This window comes from Harmonia axyridis, chromosome 2 (assembly GCF_914767665.1).
Source record: "Harmonia axyridis chromosome 2, icHarAxyr1.1, whole genome shotgun sequence".
In the NCBI taxonomy this organism is placed as follows: domain Eukaryota; kingdom Metazoa; phylum Arthropoda; class Insecta; order Coleoptera; family Coccinellidae; genus Harmonia; species Harmonia axyridis.
In genome coordinates, this window is record NC_059502.1 from 58,868,497 (window position 1) to 58,891,519 (window position 23,023).

General features: G+C 34.1%; 1 protein-coding gene across 3 annotated transcripts in view; it reads left to right on the forward strand.

Annotated features, from left to right (window-relative positions):
- The window catches only part of LOC123672012 (ribosomal protein S6 kinase alpha-5-like), a 111,295-nt gene that overhangs the window by 16,296 nt on the left and 71,976 nt on the right, over window positions 1–23,023 (forward strand). Inside the window, exon 1 of one of the 3 annotated variants that reach the window (XM_045605953.1) lies at window positions 13,337–14,083. The exons of 1 other annotated variant lie outside the window; for it this stretch is intronic. In XM_045605953.1, coding sequence (XP_045461909.1) covers window positions 13,846–14,083 — 238 coding nt within the window. In that variant the 5' untranslated portion in view covers window positions 13,337–13,845. Of the gene's footprint in view, window positions 1–13,336; window positions 14,084–19,801; window positions 19,956–23,023 lie in introns of those variants that run through there. One more of the 3 variants, XM_045605955.1, reaches the window with a different exon arrangement.

The following is a 23,023-nucleotide window of genomic DNA, read 5'->3' on the forward strand; positions in this document are numbered from 1 at the left end:
TTCTGTATGTTTCGTAAACTTTAGGTTGGACTGCATCATGATCTCCAGAAATTTCATGTGGTCATTGGTGGAGGTGTCAAAAAATACGTGCTGAGTATTGTCAGCATTCATCTTCATTTAATTAAAAGTGAACCATATTTGAGATGAGCTCCATCAATCGTCTTTCGATCACTTTCTTGTAATTCTTGTTCTTTTTTCCCAACATTCAGGAAAGAAGTGTAATCTGCAAAAAGTACAGTTTTATCTAATTCAACATTTTCAAGTAAGTCATTTATATAAATTACAAACAAAAGGGGTCCCAGCACTGATCCCTGTGGCACACCTTGTTTCACCGTTCAACTTGAAGAGAACTTGCCATCTAAACTTGTTTTCTGCATCCTTCCAGTCAGGTAACTTTTCAGTAATTTGAGAACTTGCCCCCTTAAGCCATAGTATTTTAGTTTTTCCAATAGTAGATTGTGGTTTATGGTGTCAAAGGCCTTGGATAAATCGCATGTGTGCAAGCTACATTTTATTCAAATCCCTTACTTATCATCTTCAGCATCTCTGTTATCGCTGTTTCCACCGATCTGCCCGTCAAGTATCCATGCTGTAGTTTACTTAGAATTCCTGTAAGCTTGAAAAAACTCATCAGTCTGTTTTTTATTATCTTTTCGAACAATTTTGAAAAAACTGGAAGTATTGATAGTGGCCGCTAGTTTTCCGGTAAATCCATGTCTTCTTTTTTATGGACAGGTATGATTTTAGCCTTCTTCAGCTGATCTGGGTAGTATCCTCCATCCAAACATCTTGTGATAGTATCACAGAGTGGTATTTCAAATAGAGGAAATATTTGTTTAAGTATGCTTGGTGTCATCTCATATAATATCCTTAGGCCCAGTTCCACCAAACAGCACTTGATCCCAGATTGATTAAACTCCGCTTGTTACTAAAGCAGGCTTAACAGTGTTTTCTGTTTCACCATGCATCAACCCGTCCGAAGATGATCGCGATCAACCAAATCGCGATCAAATAGTCAAACCATTTGGCAACGTTGTGAACAAAAAGTTATATAGTGTTCTGTATCGTATTAGCAGTGATGACCACCATTGGTGCTAGGTGTCAGGTGTCATTCATTCATAACTCATAACATTTCAAATCATTTGTCATCTTGTAAACAAAAAACAAAGTTAATTTTTGCCGAAAATGTCGGGTGATGTGCTTCGAAATGTCGGAAACTTGCAGAAGTTAAAAAGAAATTATCCCATTTCACAAAACCACACATTCTGGAAAAAAAACTATATAAGTAATTTTATTAACTTATTTATTTCTATCAACAAGTTTAACTGCTCCTTAAATAATATTTCAATCAAACATATCAATAAATTATTCTTTGCAATAAATTTCATAAAACACAAAAACAAAGTTTACGTGTATTTTAAATGGGAAATATTGAGCCTATACATATAGTCATATTTTGATAAAATTGACCCAAAAATTAGAAATTTCCGGAAAAATAATTACATAGACAAGAGTTCCATACTGATAAATAATTATTAATCTCAACTTGAAAGGTTATGATCCTCCAAAAATGGCCGATTAGTGCTAAATCGCGATTGGTCAATTAAATCAAATTCAATGTGAAGTCATGGCGGACAGAAGCGATCTCTGTATCGAGTTAAATAAACTGAAAAAAGATAGTTTGATTGAAATTATTCTGACTAGAAAAGTACCAAGCGCTCTAAATGTGAGTGAAACTTTACGACATTATATTGAAAATGGGACTTTGTTTACGTCTTACGAGAATTTAACAGATTCTAACCTGAAACCTGGAGATGAATCTGTAATAATGAAAGCCAGAATTGAGGTGTTGTCGACAAAGTTGGAAGCATCTGGCAACATTTTGACGGAAAAAGAAAGGCACATACAGGCACAACAGGTAATAATAGAATTGTTAAAAAATAACAGCAACAATAACCAAATTGCATTGGTCGGAAGCAACGTTGCCAAGATGTCAACAAATTCCCAAAGAATGTCTTATTCCACAATTGCCAAAAAGAGTGAGTCTATGTCAAAGCAAGAGATTGGTACGGTGAAAAATGGAAATAGTTCATTAATCGAGACAAATTTGGAGGACAAAAAGACTCCTAAGGTTTCCAAAACAAGTAGACCTGTTGATGGAATTATTGGTACAAAAGATGTTGGTGAGGTGACAGATGGTAAGCTAGCTTTTATGGGAGTTGAAAAAAAGGCCTGGCTGCATGTTGGAAGAGTACGAAAGGGTATTTCTTCTGTGGATGTAGAACAATATCTGGAGTCCAAGTTCCCAGATAAATCTTTCGATGTAACCGAACTTTCAACGAAGGAAGAAATGAGTACTATCTCCTTTAAGGTAGGGGCTAGTTTTGAACTTTTACAACAACTCAGTAAAGCAGAGACTTGGCCATCAGGAGTAACTGTAAGAAGATTTCGTTTTTTTCGAAACCATGGCACCCCTAAAAACCAATAAAGTCATTTTAAATTTAAATTGCTGTTCAATGAAGAATAAAGTTGATGAATTGGAAATTATGTTTCTCGAACAACATGTTGATGTTGCTATAATAACGGAGACATGGATGCCTGGTGATATGTGTCCGTTGTTGCCATTTTCCTGTTATGAGGTTGTATCTAGTTGCTCTAGGCCTAATGGGAAATATGGAGGAGTGGCCATTCTGATGAAGGAAAGATGTAGTGCAGTGGAACTTGGTGATATATCGAGCTTAAATTGTGAGGATTTTGAGATCACTGCAGTTAAGATTCCCAGTATGAAAGCTATAATTGTTGGGATCTATAGAGCGCCCAATTCAAGGTTGGAGACATTCTTTGATCATATGGAATTGTGTCTTCAGAAGTTGCTTAGATTCTCACGATATTACACCTTATTCGTGTCCGGTGACTTCAACATTGATGTAAGACAGCCATCAAGAACGACTCGTAGATGGATAAATCAGATGAAGGAATATGGTTTCAGTCCACTGTTCAACTCACCCTCAAGAATAACAAGCACGGGAGCTACATGCATTGATAATATATTCGTTAGCGAAGTTAACAGAGTCTTCAACTCGAGCACCTTCAACCCTCATATTTCCGACCATATGGCACAGAAGGTATATTATATGTTGAATATTCCTGAAGGAAATAAGATCAGTAAATACAGATATGTAAGAAAAATGGCGGAGCATGACACTCAACTTCTCATTGAACATCTGTCCGGAATCGACTGGGAGATGACGTTGTCGAGTAAGAAGGGATCAGATGCTTTTGAGGCCTTCCATTCTAGTGTTTTGGAGGCAGTCAATATCTACTACCCCGTCTTAAGAAAAAAAATTAATACAAACCGAAAGAATTCAAAGCCTTGGTACGGTGAGAATTTAAAGAAAATCAAAAATGAACTTGATGCACTGTGTGTAAAAATGGAAGTAGGAAAGGATGAAAACGACATGAGAAGATATAAGGAGCATAGGAGATTATACAGAGATGAATTAAACAGGGCAAAGAGAGCTTATTATTCAAAACTAATTGAGTCAACTGATAACATTCCAAAAAAAAGTTGGGAGATAGTTAATAAGTTCCGAAAAGACAAAAAAGAAAATGAAAATCAGATTGATCCAGAATTGTATGGAAATTTCCTGAAAGAGATCACAAATAAAACTGACGATAAAAATAATGAATTTCAGGAGAAACTAAGGAAGATCAAGATTTCTGACTCGGGCTCGTTCTTTCTCAAACCGACAACACCGCATGAAATTGTTGATATTGCCACATCGCTGAAAAACTCCAAAACAGCTGATTCACATGGTTTATCAACTGAAATAATTAAGAGAATTATCAGAGTGATAGCGGAGCCTTTGTCATGTGTCATCAATATGTGCTTCACCGAAGGAGAATTCCCATCATCTCAAAAAATTGGTAAGATAATTCCTATCTACAAAAAGGAAGGAGACAAACGGTCACCTAACAATTATAGACCAATATCCATATTACCATCGATGTCAAAAATAATGGAGACCATCTTAAAGAAGCAATTGATCGATTTCTTGGAACGGAAAAACTTGTTATCGGAAAGTCAACACGGATATAGGAACAGGAAATCTACCATAACAGCATTGGTAGCGATCATTGAACGAGTGGCAGAGGCGTTAGATGATGGGAAAAGGGTCGAACTTACTCTCTGTGATTTATCTAAAGCATTCGATAATGTTATACACCCTATTCTGCTCCGAAAACTCGAATATTATGGGATACGAGGATTGCCGCTGAAACTTTTCACTTCTTATCTGAGCGGTAGATATCAGTATGTGGATGCTGGGGGTGGAAGATCGAGTCAGCATATAGTTCTCAGGGGAGTACCACAAGGTTCAATATTGGGACCTCTCTTGTTTTTAGTTTACCTCAATGACTTGCCAGTTAATGTTATCTGTGATCTCTTGTGCAATTACGCAGATGACACCTCGTTCTTGAACATTGGAGTCGAGAGTGTAGCGACTAAGACAATAGCGGCTTTAAACGATGTCGAGAACTGGTTAGCGGGAAATGGGCTGCTTCTTAATAGATTAAAAACGGTAATACTGCCCATTGACACAAGGATTAAGAGGGATAGTGTTGAAGGTGCTAAATTCCTGGGTGTGTATATCCAGGAAAATTTTAAGTTCGACATTCATGTAGAGGTAGTTGTGAAAAAACTATCGTCCATATTGTTTCTTATGACACAGCTTGCAAAGATGACTAGTGAATGCACAATGCTGAATGTTTACCATGCACTTTTCCATAGTCGAATGTCTTACGGCATTCTGATCTGGGGAGATAGTCCGCACTACCAGGTTGTATTTTTGAAACAAAAAAGAGCGATACGAATTTTGGCTGCAATCGACAGAAGAACCTCATGTCGCGAATATTTCCGAAAGTACGCGATACTCACATTCTGCTCGCAATATATATTTGAATGTTGTATTTACGTGCATAAAAATAGTGCAAATTATCAGTTATGTGGAGACCGACATCAGTACTTGACTCGTAACCGAGCTGCCATGGAAATACCTTACAAAAGACTTAATGTTGCCAGAAAAGGTTTTAATTATTGGGGTGTTGTGTTTTACAACCACTTACCAGAAACTGTGAGGAAAGCGAGAAGCTTCAAAAGCAGCATGGGCGCCCGCAGGGGGGGGGCCCGGGGGGGCCATGGCCCCCCCTGAGATTTTGAGTACCTCAATTTTCAGCACAACACCCTTAGTATCACTTTCTCAATACAAAGGGTAAGGAAAAAAGGAAAGTGATGGATTCCCAACAATTTTCCGGTTTTCAATTACTATACATATAATCCATAATCGGCAGAGGTGACTTTTGCATTGAAAACTATTTTAGGCGCTATGAGCACTATGTGAAGAAAAATCATGGAACCGAACGCATTCCATGCGTGTCAATTATTTTATAGATTCATCTTATATATACTCTTCTATTGTCTTTAATAGATGAAGGTAAGAAAAAAAGAGATGCCGAAAATAATAAAAAATTTTTACCGATTATAAATACAATAGTTTTTTGCGAAACTCACGATATGCCTATACGAGAGAGCACCACGAACTCTTGCAATTTAAGTGATCTTTTGAAATTCAGAGTAGAATCTGGTGATAAAGATTTAGAGATTTATTTATTCAACGCAGCTGGTAACTCGAAATATACTTCTCACAGAATTCAAAATGAGATCATTTCGATAGCTGGGCATGTAATAATGACAAATGTTGTAGAAGAAGCAAATTCTTCGATGTATTTCAGTGTAATGGCTGACGAGTCTGCTGATATTTCTGGACATGAGCAGTTCTCTATTGGAATACGATATGTACATGAGCAAAATGAAAATTTTACAGTGGAAGAAGAGTTTCTTGGATTCGTACAATTGAACAAATTGAATGCTGATTGCATAGCTGCATCAATCCTTGAGGTTTTAGAAAAATCTGGTTTGAATTTTCACAAACTTCTAGCACAAGGTTATGATGGATGCTCGACAATGGTTGGTGAAATTCACGGGGTTTAAAATATCATAAGATATAAGTACAAAAAAGCAATTTAATTCCATTGCATCTCCCATAGGTTGAATTTAGTAAAAAATGACATCAGTAAAATTACTGAAATTCGTAATAGCATTGGCACCGTTGAAGGACATTATAATCTTTTTTCGAGAGAGTACTTTAGGAAGAAATCTGATTCCAAATATTGATTTGTTTTGTGAAACTCGTTGCTAAATATAAATCTTTGCGTTTTGGCTGAAAACATTAATACTATATTCAAAACATTTTTTTGCTATAAAATCTGGAAAAATTTCAATGAATTCTTCAACAACAAAAAGAGCTGCTCAGTTATGGGCTGCAATAAACTCTTTCACTTTTGTGGTTTGTTCGACGGTAGCTAGTAAATATTTAAATATATTGGAATCAATAGCAAATATACTATGATTTGTTTCGAAAAGAGTTACCGTTTTATTTTACATCACCTTATATTGTTGACGTTATAAAAAAAAATGTTGAATTGGAAAACTTCACATTCACGGACATACTGATGTCGCCTACGACAATAATGGTCGCCTTATCGTTTTTCAATAATTTTCATTTTGCCCCCCCTGAGAAAAATTTCTGCGGGCGCCCATGAAAAGCAGTCTCCGAAAATTTTTAGTCGATGGTAGTTTTTACACCGTAGATGAATTCCTCCGTTGAATGGAACCGGCTGGTCCAGCTGAGTTGTTGTGCGTTTGTTTTCTGATTTGTTGATGTATGTTTATTTTTTAATTGTATTTTATCGTAGAAATTTTAACATGTAAGATTGACTATTTATTATAGACTTTTTTATCACTGTAATTTTAACATGTAAAGTTGACTATTAAGTGTTGCCTTCTGTTCTGCGATGCTTTGTTAAATAAATGATTGATTGATTGATTGAAATGGCGCTTTGGAGTGTGGTGAAACGCTACATTACATTAATCGTGATCTAAGGCCTCACTTAAGAGCCAAGTCAAGATTAAAGCATTTGGTGAAACTGGGCCTTAGTATGTGTTGCTTTAATCTGGCTTAAAGCCTTTCTGAGTTCTGATATTGTGCACTCACTGAGGTAGATTGATTGAACTGTCCCATCTTCAGTTCTTTCGCAAGAGCCTCAATGGATTTTCTTGTTGTCTTCCACATTTTTCCAAAGTTTTAGCTCCGATATCAGTGAAGTACTTGTTTATTACATTAGGTGTGAGATTTGTTTCACACTTTTTCACTGCTTTTTTATTTTCGTCTCGTATTATTTTTCACAGCATATTATTTTTGTTTTCAGCATTTTGCATTTAATGTAGATTTGAGTCTCTTTTCAGTTCTGTCAGTTTCTGAGCATATTTCCTTCTTTGAATGTTTTATGCCTTTCTACTTCATTCGTCCTTCCGAACCTTCATTATAGTTTCTGAAGCATTTAATTCATTTTTCATTTTTAATTTGTTTTGATTTTTGTGGTTGTCTTTTGTTGACTTTCTTATCTTCCTACATACAATTTTTTTGGGACAGGTTTGATAGAAATCCAATATCAGTTTAACCCAGAATTCGTCAAATGTTTCCTTTGTCGAAGTGTGGAGATTTCATTTTTCAGATTTCAGCTTTGTCTTAAATTTTTCCATATTTTTCTGATTTACTATTCTCTTTTCGATATATTCCTCATCAGAAAATCGTTGCACTCTGGATGGTTCTGAGAACCTAGCCTGTAATCCAAAGTCAGTGAAAACCTCAACAAGTTGGCTTGGAGCTGTGGTATTCTCTGCTAGGTCTATGTTGAAATCTCCACCTACAGATATAGATGAATAGTTTGGTTTGCCCTGTCTAAGTATTGCCTCAACTAATTTATAACAACCTCAATTGATCTCTGTGGAATTCTATAGACACCCAATAGTATTTGCTCATTGCGTTCATCCCTCATACCTGCATCTTAGTTCGTATATTTAATTCATTTTTCATATATCGTACCTCCAATCTATTCTTCATACAGTTTATACATTCGGCCATTACCTCTGTTTCAGCTACAGATTCATGAAATATATCTTCTGTTTCTGTTAGATACGTCTTTTCTTCCACTAATGTTTTTTGGCAACTTTCTGTGTAATATTATATAGACAAGTTCTGATTTTTTAAACTTTAATAGCCGCTCACTTAATTAGACGCGATACTTCACTGTCATCCATCATGGATTCAAGATGATCATATCAAAACCATAGAAAATTCAAGAAGAATATTAGAAAAGCAATGCCCAATATTTCTATGATAACATAATCAATCGGGTTGAAATAAGTTTGGAAGTGTATAGAGCCTGACACATATACACATACAGGTCCGCCAACTTGGCATGTTAAGCAAAATACAACAAAAAGGTTGCATTACAATAAGTCTATACGCAATCGGTTTTGTCCGAATTCCTATAAATGCAACTTCTAGTCTAGCACAATTCAAGCTCCAACTTCCTCTACATATTCTCATGCAGGTCTCTCAATTTAGTATGTTCAAGCCAAGTTGGCCAACTTGAATGCGTGAATGTATAGCAGGCTTAAAATAACCATTTCAAACTTCGTGAGACATTTCGTGTTAACAGCATAGTCGGAACAATTGAAAGTTAAAGCAGAATATCGAAAAAAATTAGTACTCGTTGGGAGACCACATATACAGTTATATGTGGTCTCCAAAAGATCAAAACTCCTAACTTCACGGCAATGCCCCTATCGGGAACATCGTCTACAGCAAGGGCGTAGAAATAGGGGGGTACTGGGGGTAATTTTTTCTGAAATAGTGCCTAATTCTTTCCTACAGAACTATTTTTTGGTGAATCGCTGGTAGTTTAGAAAAATGTAAAAAGGAACTCTGGTCCAGTACTACACTTTTTGGTTTGTTATAGTTTTATCGTATCTGCTATCGATTCGGAGCAAAAAATTTAAGCAGCTCTCTAGTACCTAATCCTCAGGAAAATCCTAATTATTTTGGAGATCCAGCTAGTGAGCTGTAATGAATGAGTTGATTATAATTTTGGTACCACTCTGTAGTGAAGATTAATAAAGATTCGATAAACTGATATAAGAATCACTAAAAAATACAACACACTAGAAACACCTTGTCTATCAAAAACAAAGCGTTTGCGGGCTCATATTCATTAGACTTTTTATTCTTGAAATTATCCGAGGAATCTCTCATTTTCCTTCGTAAGAACAACTGAATTAGTAACAGAAGAAATTATTTCGAATAATTTGGTTCAAACTTCGTTATCAAACTTCTTTTTCTCGCATTACAGATATGATTAAACGTTGTCGTCAAAAATTTTTTTTCGATATCTGGAACTACCATTATCGGAGAGGAAATTCTCGGTGAATTTTCAATGGCACGCCAGTTCTTTTAGAAATAGCTCTGAAATATTTGATATGCCAAGCTTTCCCAGTTTCGTCAGAAAGAGTTGCGTCAGCTGTGAATTTAGCAGTACCTATACCGGATAATAGAAGATCCAAGGAAACACATCAAGCAGAGAGTGCTTCTGATCTCTATACTGTACGAATACTCATACGAATGGTTTCAGTAAAATAATAATTGTTAATAAATGTAAAAACTGCCCAATGTGTACTTTTTCCGAGTATTTTGCTCAGCCCTTGGCCATGGGACTAAAAATATCGATACATTTCGATAGTGACAGAAAATATATAATATCTAATAATTTTCTGTACGTTGCCCATTCCTAATATACAATAACGTCTGGCATCCACGAGCTCATAGACCATATATTATGTTGGTTTCTGTATACAATACACCATACAATAAGTTCTTGTGCAATTCGGGCGGAAATTCTAGTTTTTTGAATATATTCACATAATTGAGATGAATTCATACAGGGTGACCAAGATGATTGACGTCAAAAACAAAAAAACAGGTTCCTCGTGTCATGGGCTATTCGAATCACCCCCACTGTTATTCGATTTCTCACGGTTTTCGAGTTATGAATTTTTTATGAACTTTGAGAATTTTTGACTTGACCATCTTGAAAAAGATATAAAAAAGTAAAAGACTTCTGTGAAATTTTTTTTGTAACTTAATCTCCATGAACTGTAAAATTTCACAGAAAAGTCTTGTACTTTTTTCTATCTTTTTTAAGATGGTCAAGTCAAAAATTCTCAAAGTTCATAAAAAATTCATAACTCGAAAACCGTGAAAAATCGCATAACATACATGGGGTTGATTCGAATAGCCCATGACCCGAGGACCTGTTTTTTTCTTTTTGGCGTCAATCTCTTGGCCACCCTGTATATGGGACATTATATAGTAGAAATACGCTCTATTAGTGATGACGACACACACCACCATTTTAGTTCTCCTGTCAGTGTTCGGAATCCAAACAAACAAATTGTCATTCAAATTAGTACGTTGTCGTTGAAGAAATTGGCTTATTTTGATAAATAACATTATTTGAGGACCGATTTTACTATTAATTGATAGACAAAAGGCACGAGATTAATGCCAGTAAGTTCGAACTTGAAGTTCAACTAATAAACACGGCTTTTTACAAAATCTGGGGAATAATACAGGAATCAAACTTACTGGTATTAACCTCGTTCCTTCTGTCTATCAATTAATACTGAAATCGTTCCCCAAATACTCTTATTTATGGAAATAAGCCAATTCCTTCAACGACACTGTAGATACTAATTTGAATGACTATTTATTTGTTTGGATTCCGAACACTGACAGGAGAACAAAAAATGGCGGTGTGTGACGTCACACTAATAGAGCGTATTTAAAATCAATTTTGTTATTTTCAACGATAAATTATAGTTGAAGACAACAGTTCTTAGAAGTAATGGGGATTTGGGTAATTAAACAAAAATATTAAACGAAAATATTTATTAATTATACAATGATTGTAAAGGAAGAAACAAATCATAAAAATATTCACTAAGTACATATACAACCCAGCTAACAATACAAAAACTTTTCTATAAATAATATCATATATAAAAAATAACAAAATATGTAAATATGTTTTCTTCAAATCTCTTTCTTCCAATTTCCTTTCTCTTTGAATATTTTCTTAAGAAAGCCCTACATCTAGGAGAAACCCTTCACTTCCAATAGGAATATATTATTAAAAAATTAAATCTATCAGAACTACATAATTGTATTTGAAGTAGACATGGATTGATTAGGTGTTCCTTCATCAGAAAGTTTGAAATCAAAAATTCTTCTTGATTAATTAATGAATGATCATAAAAAAACAAGTTTTTGATAAGATCATTCTCAACATTGTGGTGTTCTCAAAGGACTTATATTATTATTAGGCTTTTGTTGTAGAATCAACTCATACGGAACTCTTGTAGGGTTACCGAAAGCTTCATGGTTATTTGTAGTAGTGAACTTGCTTTACAGTTCCTTCAGAAAATTTTTTAGTCGTTCGGTTCTCAAGTTATGCTGTACCATTTCTTCAGACAGATGAATACACCAGAATTCCAAATTGTTCACTTGGTTTGAGATTTGAAATCTCTTGTTGAATTTCTTTTTTTTTGCTTTGAGAACTATTTTCATTTTCATATTTTCAAGGATCTTCAAAAAATGAAAATCACTTGTATTCTTGTGATAGAAATATTTTTTTCTGAGATATGCTTCCAAAGTATAAGTATCATGTCAGGGATGGTTCCGCTAGTACTCAAGTGAAAGTGATGCAGGATGTCTTTACTATGGAAAATCTACAACATTTTCTTGATTTTCAGAACTACATGATTGCAGTGAAACGCTCTGCTCTGCATAATAATGTTCATGGTGATGGGTGACAGCATCATTCACATGAGGTACTGATGGACAGGCTTCTTTTAATAATCTTACTTCACTTAAATTATAAAATTCACTTCAACGAAGTGATTCTCACACAATCTGTAGTTGAAACAGTTGGTGGATTCTGGAATTGAACATAATTGTTTCCAATGGCTACTTACGTTGGTCAGAAACTTGTTTTTCACTAAATCTGCATGATATTGGTTATTGCAAGGAGGGTATTTGCAAGAATACCTTGGTATTCAAGCAAGCCAAGTTTATTTTAAGTAATATGTAATATTGAATATACTTAGCTCTTCTCCTCTGATCGATTATGTTCTTCAAATTCTAGAGGGTCTTGTAATTGTTTTTTTTCTAAAAACAATTTGAAACAAATACTAATTAAATTCTCAATTAAATATAAATAATACTTACCTCAAACGCGGGCACAATAGACCATTAGGTCGCAGTGCAACTGAACCCCCTTGATTAAATCTTAATCTTACCTCGAACACATGACAAAATTCGTTAAATCCTAAGAAATTTGAACGGGAATACGTTGCGTCAAGGACATTAAATCGCAAACCTGAAAAGCAATATTTGTAAACACGCGATAGTGTTCATCCCCTATGAGAAATGATTAGTTCCAATAAACGAGAAATCTGTAAAAATAATGCTCGGAACGTCATCTATGAGCAGGTTGCGAATTTAAAATATGCTACCAATTTTAAAAAATATCTTGCACTTATCGAGAGAATATATCTATTATAGGTATTATGATCGATATATTCTATTATATTCTGTGGAATATGATGCTGGACTATCAAAGTATGTTGCTAAACTTTGAGATAAACAACAACATTATTAAAATATAATTCGAGATAATAAGATCCTTATTCGATAGAAAAATTAAAAATATTTATTTTCTCACACAAATCAACTCTGATTCCCACTTACACTAAAATCACTCAATTGATCTTTTGATTTCCGAAATCGTATATTTGGCACATATAACGGATAATATTATATCCGTAATCTGTGATATTCAGTAACCTCCCATTCACATATATGTAAGGAAAGTTGCCTAAGCTCAAAAAATTTAATTTAGTTTGCCTTCATTTGTTGATAAATAAATACTTCAAAATGATGAAATTGTATTGATAATTGCACAAAATGTGTTTCAGAGTTCATTTGGCATAGTGTAATAAAGGAATTTAATCCTTCTGAAGTTTCACACAAATCAGCTGATTTCTGTTTACCTCCCTCTTTTTCAAAAGCTATCATCCTACTGGCTGTTATTAATTTGAAATATTCAGCACTTCTGAACTATTGTGGAGACACTGAGTGTTAATAGAGAATATGAATTTCTTTAGAGAATTGAAAATAATAGAGTTAATTTAGTATTAAGCAATAATGAAAATAATCGGTGATTCTTATATGGAGCAATTCTTCGAAGAAAGTTTCTGTCGTGCGCGCTAGAGGAGGGGAAATCAACATGGATACGGAACGAAGATTGTCGAACATACTTCAGTAATCAGTTGCTCGTCGGAGTATGTCGTTTGTTTATTAGTTTATTATTATTTTATTTTTATTTTGCAGTTGGACATTATCAAATATTGTAAACAAACTCGATTAGTGAAGGATATTTTATGATTTAGAGTAATTCGAATAATTATTCATTTGTTATTATTTGTTGTTCTAAGTGCATGGTGAAGTGACCTAACCTTACTTCAACGAAGTAAAACGAGAGTTAAAAGTTGTGATAATCAGATCAACAAGGTTGACAGAAATTCATGTGATAAGGACGTTCCGCTTCATATCTTAGAAATTAAGTGTATTCGGATGGAATTAGTGGATTACTGATCTCAAAGGTTAAAATTAAATGTAGTTAGGACCTACATTAGAAATATAAACACGCTCAAACAACCTAGTAAATAAATTATTGTTTTTATTGGAAAACAAATTGCAAATCAACCTGAGAAATAATGAGATATTTCAGTGCAAAGGTGTAATACAAAAGAATTTTTTTAACAAAATGCGCCCTCACAAGAAAACCAAAGAGAGCGGTTTTTTCGACGGTTCTTCAGATTCAGATATTTTAAAGATGGGCAAACCTAATTTGCAAAGAACAAGAATTTTTACTGTGTCCGATGAAGTACGTGAGCCTGCTGCGAGGCCTGCTGCTGGAGACATTAAGAAACAAACTCAGGAATTGAAGTCACCATCCCCGAAGCCAGTTGCGAATGAAACGCCCCAGAAAAATGCACCAAAAGGTATAATATAGAATATTGAAAAAGCTTGAATTTCATACTTACCATCTTAATAAGTGATAATAATAATCAATTCATGTTGATACTTATAGCGAGACTTATAGTAACGTGTAAACTATCTTCTACGTTCAAATTTCATAAAACTTGTTTGATTTGAATCTTCAACGAATAATCAGCAAAACTGAAAGGATGTACCGGTTATACTGAAAATTATAGTAAATGGATTTCCAACAATGCTTCTACTTGTAAAAGGCTCTTATAATCAAAGATATTTAAATATCTTATTGTCTAAAGGATGTAATAGATGTTGAATCAGCCATATTCATTCTTACCTTTCACCAACAGTTAAATGATTTCATACTGAATTTGATTATACCAAAATTTGAACAAATTGAAATTGATTTCTTGAATTATATATGTTTAATCTCAGATTGTTTACATTAGTGCCCCTAGAGATTTTAGAATTTGTATTACTCTCATAAATTTGATAGACATTTATATATTAAAATATTAGGATATCCACAGGAAAACATCACAAAAACAACATCCACGAAATACTCAAAATTAAACAATGAGAAAATAAATCACCTACAGATAGGTCTTATACTTCTTAAAAGCTCTCGTTATGGGAGAGTATTAGTTCGGAATTTGATAATCATTTAAAGGAAAATAAATAAATTATAAGAGAGATGAACCAAGTATGCTCATGTTTATCACTTCTTCCTTGATTATATTCATTTTCTTTTTTTGTTAATTTCTAAAAATATTTAAGATTTAACACAGAAGAAATAAGAACCTGTTTGATTTGTTAAAGTCTAAAATTTTACTGTGGAATCTCCAAATTGATCTAAACTAATTTAAAGTCGAAGTAATGATGTACTTTGTAGATGTAATTTTAGGCATAAACAAGTGATTTATTTAGTAGTATGTCTTATTAGGTATCTCGATAAACAAAAAATTTTTGGCAGTCCTTTCACTAATTACAGATAATCACTTGTTTTTCCTATGATGTTTATAATTTTCAATATCAGATGTCCATGGCATTTCAAACTTTCAGTCTTGCTCCTTTTAAGCATGGTAGCAACATATTAATTCAGATATGACCTTTGAGACTGTATTTTATTTACTCTGCTAAATTACACAAAATGTAAATTGCGGGCTGATATTGAATAAACCTTGATAGTTTCAGCAAAATTAATTATCACATAAAGTTTAACCAAGCTAGTAACAAATGAATTCTATATAAACTATATAGACTTCAAATTATGTACATATTAATTTTTAGCTATTAGTCTTTTTAACTATGCCTACTCTAGGTTATTACTCTTGGGTGTATATCGGTGTACATAGTTTCATTGGCGAATATCTATTTCAAGTATTATTCATCAAATTATATAATTTTTTTTTTGCGTTGCACTTATCGAACAGTCTTCAGATAACATTGCTCAACTAATTCATCCATGAGAACCCGAGTGAGAACCTCATAATACACATAATAAAAAGAACATGTTCTCGAAATAATAGTGTTTCTGAGAGTGTTTCTTTCAATAATACTAAATCTAATATTGTGAATACTAAAACTATATTTTTTCTAGTCCTAAGCTCATAAAATGAAGAGGGGAAAAGTTTCTTGATTCAATCGAAAACCTTTTTTTTAATTTTAATAGAATGAATAGGCATTTCGAATATTTGAAATATTTTCGATTATGTATTCCACATTAGGTTTAAAGCGAAAAAAATCACAATCATTTAAAAGAAATATATTTTTTTCATTTTGTGACTTATTTATGAGGTTGCAAGGATGCTCAGTTGAGCAATGTTATCAGAAGAATATGATTGATTATTAATCGTACACTATATTTTCTCGGTATTATATCTAATATAGATGTTTTCATAGATCGTAAGTGCATAAAATCCTTTCTAGACTACAATTCATTACATAATCAATTACTTAATTCAAGAAATCAATTAATTATGTATTGGTAAACTATCTACTCAACATGAAATGATGAGTTTTGAAAAATTTTAGGGGTTGGTGATACCGAGGACGATACTAACTAGAATATTTTTAACTCTTACTCCTGATGGATTTCTAGATACGAATTTTGAATATCAATGCGACTGAATTAGAAACAAAATATTTTCCTGTGTAATAATTGACATTGTTTATGAGGTCATACTTTAGTTACGCAGGCATTGTAATGGAACAACTTTTTTGCTGATTTCGGTTTTCTCTCATGTTATGAGAATTGAATTTTTTGTTAATTCAAATGAAGAAAGTGAAAACAATATTTTAACACAAGTTTTAAGTAGGGAAAAACAAATAATCTATCTGGGTCCATATTTAAACTAAATTTCTTAGACATGTAGGGGGAATTGAAAAGATGAAATAACGAATCATAATGTCCAATTACATAAAAAATGGTTAGCTTTGTAAACCATATAAAACATAGTTCAGTTATCTTTTTCCGCTCACAGTACACTGATAGTCAGGTGATATCCCCTATAATTCTTAATGAATCCAATTGATTGAAGTAGGTATATTATTTTTTGTTCACTTCTAACTTGACACCGAACTCATTTCCGTATTTAACGGTACATAACAATATATAATATCGTTTCTTCTCTGGTGTATGTATTTAAAATTGATGTGAAAGGATCTTTCTTTAAGTCTTCAGCAACTGTGAAGTAATCGCTGCGCAATTGAGCTGTGCCATCGCTTTATTACTGCTTTTCGTCAAGTCCGTTTCATTTGAATTTTTCGTTTGTCTAGTATCTTTTTAGCGCTGAACTCAGCTCATTTCATTGGGATGTCCGCATTTTTCGATTTTGAGCCGGGAATCTGGGAAAATTCAATCAGGTATCTAGAAACCTCTAAAAATATTCAATATGGCGGTGTTCAACATGTTGCTTGTCAATCTTGTCATAATAGTACATATTACTGCCGTAAAGCTGGCAGAGCTCCATTGGAATTTTCGGCTTTTTTTTTGTCATAATTTTAATTAATATTTATTAACCTTTCGAAAAAATTTTTTGCTTTTCAATTGTTGGAGAAATCGCGATTTTCGCTAGTTCAACGTTAAGCTGCCTGGATTTACTTTTTTTCAATTCTGGGTTCTGCTAGCTTTACTGTTAAGCTAGCAGAATCTGACCATAAAAAGACTCCTCAGAATACACAATAATTTTAGGCTTTATTCAGGCTCGAAATGCTTTGCTCTTCAGTCTAATGAAATATTATGGGTTCTATTAGGATTCACCCTGAGATGACAGTACCAAATACAAATAGTTGAAAAAATCCTGGATTCTGCTTGCTTTACCGTCAATCTAGCAGAACGTTAGATTTGGCAGCGGGTTCTAACGTGAGTCTGACATTAACCAAAAATTATGGTGTAAACAGATATTTCATATACATTTTATTTGTATTTGGCACCATCAGCTTAGAGTAAAAATCTAATAGATCCCTTGATATCTCGTTAAATTGAGGAGCAAAACATTTCGAAATAGGGTTATAATTGAGCCTGAACCGAGTCTAGAACTATTGTGCTAGTAAATAGGTTCTGAAGATTTTTATCATGGTTCAGGATTTTTTTAAACGTTAATCAAGAAATATGGCTGTGGGTTCGGACGTGAGTCTAAAATGACCCAAAAATTATGCTGCAATTAGATTTTTCATAAATGTATATATCGAATTGTATATTTGGTACTGCTAGTACTGCTAGCTACTGAAGAGCTAAAAATTTCGTAATAGGGTAATAAATTAGCCTAAATAGAGTCTAAAATTACTATATAAGTGAATTTATTCTGAGGAATTTCTGTTTTTTTTTTATTATTTATTTATTTTTTTTAATCTTAAATTCGAAATTTTTTAATGGGTTCGAACGTGAGTATAAAATTATGGTTTAACGAGTGGTTTAATCAGATTGCCCATAAAAAATCTATCAGTTTTTCGGTCCTGCCAGCTTAACGTTGAGCTACCAGAACCCGCGATTTCTCCCAGAATAGAAAGAAAAATTTAACAGGTTAATAAATTAGCCTAAAATAATCCAAAAGAACAGTAGATACACTGAATTTCGTATTTGAATAATGCATATTTCGTACAGTATTATTCGTTGCCATTACATCAATATTGAAATCAGTTATGTTTATAGTTTGGTTGTAGTTCTACACGTGGACAGTAAATTCAGGTGAAGTGCAAGGTTGTACATAGAATCAACTGTTATCGGTTAAACTGCTTGGCATAATTAGATTTCTCAAAAGCAACCATGTATTTCTGTCGACAGTCTCTCAGATTGAAAAACCAACCCTTGAAACTAGAAAGAGTATTAAGGGTTATGGAAAGTGAGGATTTCAAAAACGTTGCAAATTTCATATTCAACGGGCAGGTTTTCAACTGCATGAGAAGTTTCTATGGTTGTTGTCTATGGTTTGACATTTGAGAACGCCAGCAAAAATTTAGCAAATTCAAATTGAAAAAATTGATCTGCTCACGAAGTTCATAGAGCAGTTTTTCCATTTCACGGTCAACATAATCCGCCTAGTGAGCAAGCAATTCGTGTAGTTATTGATCGTTTTCTAACGAATTTTACCCTTCTTGATTCAAAATCATGAACTAGTCAAATAAATGTACGTACCGCAGACAATATTGCTGATGTAGCGCGAATTGTTGAAGAAGACGCCAAAATGTCGATACGTCGCTGTTCTCAACTTGTTGGTCTTTGTCCTTCGACTACGTGGAAAATTTTACGTAAGGATTTTGGCTTACATGCCTATAATATATAGCTCGTGCAAGAATTGAAGTCAAATGACCAACGTTTACGTCGTATTTATGCTTTTTTATTTCCAGAAGTGGTTCTGTTAACTGGCCCTCTCGTTCGTGCGACTTAACGCCCCTCGATTACTTTTTATGGGGCTATGTTGAGTCATTGGTTTATGCCGACAAACCAGCAACTCTTGCAAGTATTGGAGGCTAATATTCTAGCCACCATTGACGCCATACGGACATATGCCGGAAATCGTATTTAAAAAATAATTGCCTTGAAATTATCTACCGCAGTATAATAATAAAAATTCATTCCAACAATATTTCTATCCTATATTATTTTTTAAAGTTCTTAAGTTCTTTAAAAACACCTGGGGATTCACGGCTAGACTTGATATTCAAGGTGACTTAAGCTCAAGTAGCTTGAGATTGACTTGAAATCAACTCAAGTTCAGGTCAAGTAGTAGTTTTTCAATGTCAATCAAGTATTTATATACTTGACAAGTATTTATATACTTGACTTAACATTGAAAATTTACTACTTGACTTGAACTTGAGTTGATTTTAAGTTAAGCTCAAGTTACTTGAGCTTGAGCTAGAGTCATGTAGCTTGAATATCAAGCCAAGACGTGAATCCCTAAAAACAACCATTATAAGGATTTCTTTCTTCACACTTTTTGAACTCAAAAAAACAGCAAAAGCAGGAAGTAGGTAGATTTAATTCCACGGTTTGAACCTGAAGGTTTCAAGATCTTTCCTTCAAAATTTGCTACTCCTAAACTATTTCATTCTAATTCAGCCTACAAATAATTTTTTCTTGTGATAACGGCCTATAAATATTATTAGTGATTAATTTTATGCATAATCTATGCATCTGATTTTGACACATTGCATATTTCGCCTCAATAAATCTGTGTACCGATCAAAGAACAACTAAAAACTTTCAGAAACGTCACATCTTACAGTTCAATGTCAAGTTATGGTTCTTTCGTGTCACAGTTGTTATTATTTCTCTGTTCTTTATAGTTCGAAGTGAATACACCGAAATAGAAATTGCAGTGTTCCATGCCGAAACCCTGACAACAATGGGAATAATATGGCGCTGTTTGCGAAATGGTAATATTTTGATGGAAGGATACTACAATTACTTGAATATAGAAGTTAGGTTGCGAGAAAGTGATGTAACCATCACCGGTTCTTCTTCGATTTATTCTTTGCGAAGTTGCTCTTGACCCCCTTTCTCGTTAAGATTTTGCTCCGAGAACAGAACCCCTCCTACGAATTCACGTAAGAATGTAGATATTCTTCTTAGGTTGTTTCACCTTTCCGTTGTGCTCTTGCACCTGAAAAATTCACTTTTTACTTTATAGTGAAATATTATGACATATAATATTTATGTAGGTATAATGTCATAATAGCTATTTCACCGTAGTGTAAAAAGTACAAGTAAAAGTTAAGTTGGAAAGCATAACGGGGAAGGCAGCAAACTAAACCATTAAGACGATAATTTTATTGTTCTTATAACATAAATACATAACCATGTTTAACCATAACCTATACCTATATAAATATGGCAATGATCTTTTAGTCTTGGTTTTTGTTTGCTCGTTCTGCTCATTTTGCACAAAGGTCTAAAATTTGGTAAAATTTGGTCCTGTTCTAAACAAGATGATAATCGAAGGAAAAAACCAATGAAATGATCTCGTCTTGATCAATTGTAGAATATAACGGGTGTTTTTTTTCGAGGTATATAACTTTAAGTTGGCAATACTGTTCAAGATAGCGATCGATTTAACAGCTGTCAAGTGATTTATTCTCAGTTTGGTTTGGCAATTCATCATGAATAGACTCACGCCTGAACAACGCTTGCAAATAGTGAAATTTTATTTCGAAAATAATGGTTCTGTGCGGAATACGTATCGCGCACTACGTCCATTTTATCGTCGACAAAATCGTCCATCAGAGCAGTTAATTCGATTAACCATGGAACGTTTTCGCACCACGTTTACTCTTATTGATAACTGGCATCCCCAGAGACGCCGTACGGAAGGAGCTATTGCTGCTGTAGAGCGTAGCATTGAGGAAGATCCGAATGAGTCTATCCGCCATCGAGCACAGGAATTGGATCTGTGTCCATCCACTATGGAAGATTTTGCGGAAGGATCTTGGTTTGCGTGCTTACAAAATCCAACTCGTGCAAGAATTGAAGCCAAACGATCATCAAGTAAGGCGTAGATTCGTCGAATGGGCCCAAAATGAGATTGCCGTTGTTCCCGATTTTTATAAGCGAATTTTGTTTAGCGATGAAGCGCACTTCTGGTTGAATGGCTACGTCAACAAACAAAACTGCCGCATTTGGAGTGAAGCTAATCCTCAAGTGTATGTCGAAACACCGTTACATCCAGAAAAACTGACTGTTTGGTGCGCTTTATGGGCTGGCGGAATCATTGGTCCGTACTTCTTCAAAAACGATGATGGCCAAAACGTTACAGTCAATGGTGATCGGTATAGAGCCATGATTACTAACTTTTTCATTCCTGAATTGAACAACCATGATATCCAGGAGCTGTGGTTCTAACAAGACGGCGCAACATGTCACACAGCTCGTGCCACAATCGATTCATTGAAAGACACGTTTGGTGACCGCCTAATTCAACGTTTTGGACCTGTTAATTGGCCTCCAAGATCTTGTGATTTAACACCGCTAGACTACTTTCTGTGGGGCTATGTAAAGTCATAGGTCTATGCGGATAAGCCACAAACCCTTGACCATTTGGAAGACAACATTCGCCGTGTTATTACCGATATACGGCCACAAATGTTGGAAAAAGTCATCGAAAATTGGACGTCCAGATTGGACTACATCCGAGCCAGCCGTGGCGGTCATATGCCAGAAATCATATTTAAAATGTAATGCCACAAGATCATCTTGCGGATAAATAATATTCATGTTAATAGAATAATCCATCGTTGTTTTATTGCAATTTAAAGTTCTATAGCTCTAAAAAAAACACCCTCTATGTTTCAAGAAAAATCAATGGATGGTTATTTCATTGCAAAGATGAAGGTATGCTATCAACGATGGAAAAAAATATCAGCCAAATAGTCGTCACGGCTCCGGTTGCATCACCATAACCTTTTCATGAAAAATTCCATGACCAATTTTTTTACATATTTACAACCTGAATATGAACAGCAGTACTAGTTACTTCGTCATGTCGTCTGGTATAAATGTTTTTGCCAAACATCTTTTTTTATTGTTACCTTACATACTTTACGATTGAATTAATTCATCCCTAGTTTGGCTGTTTCATTGTTCCACCAGGAAACATTGTAACAACTCGAAGAAGGATATTTTGAAATAGTAGCAATGAATATTCTGCTTAGTGGATACCCTTGAATACAAACACTCGCCCACCTTCCAAGTAAATGATAATAGATCCATCCGTTTCTTGTTTAACATGTTCTGCATGACATTTCGATGGCATCTAATATCAGATAAAACAGTTCAACAGTTTTTGATTCTGATAATATACATATGGATATGCCAATGATTTGGTCTCTGTAGGAGTTATAGGTACTCTAGTGTAATTTAAATTATTCAGAAGGTATTTATTTTTTGCTCTCAAAAATCAACCAGCGGTAATTTGACATTGCCTATGAAAATTTATTTTATCACAAATACGATCTAATTCAAAGATGGTGATAAACAACTACATAATATTATAATTATAATAATAGACTGAAAAAATTGATCTGAAAATATCACAAAAAATGATGTAGATTACGTCACAAAAGTCATAACTTGAATATCAAAATTCATTAAAGTCTTTCTCAGCCATAAACTCAATTATCAATTCGTTGGATTCAGGAATCCAATATCGTAATAATTATTTACTAGTAGGCCCATAGATCTCCCTTGTTGGTGAATCCATGTTGCCTATAGATCTACATTGCCCATAGATCTAAATTGTCGGTAGATCAGCATTGCCCATAGATTCATATTGCCCATAGGTTCGCATTGCCCATATGTTCATATTGCCCATAGATCCACATTGCCGGTAGATCCAGTGCCCATAAATAATATTATAATCCAAATTTTCAGATGTCAAATCTGCCTTCTTCAGATATGTCTAATTGGTACTCAATAGTCGTCCACCCCGTATAATGATAAATCATATAGT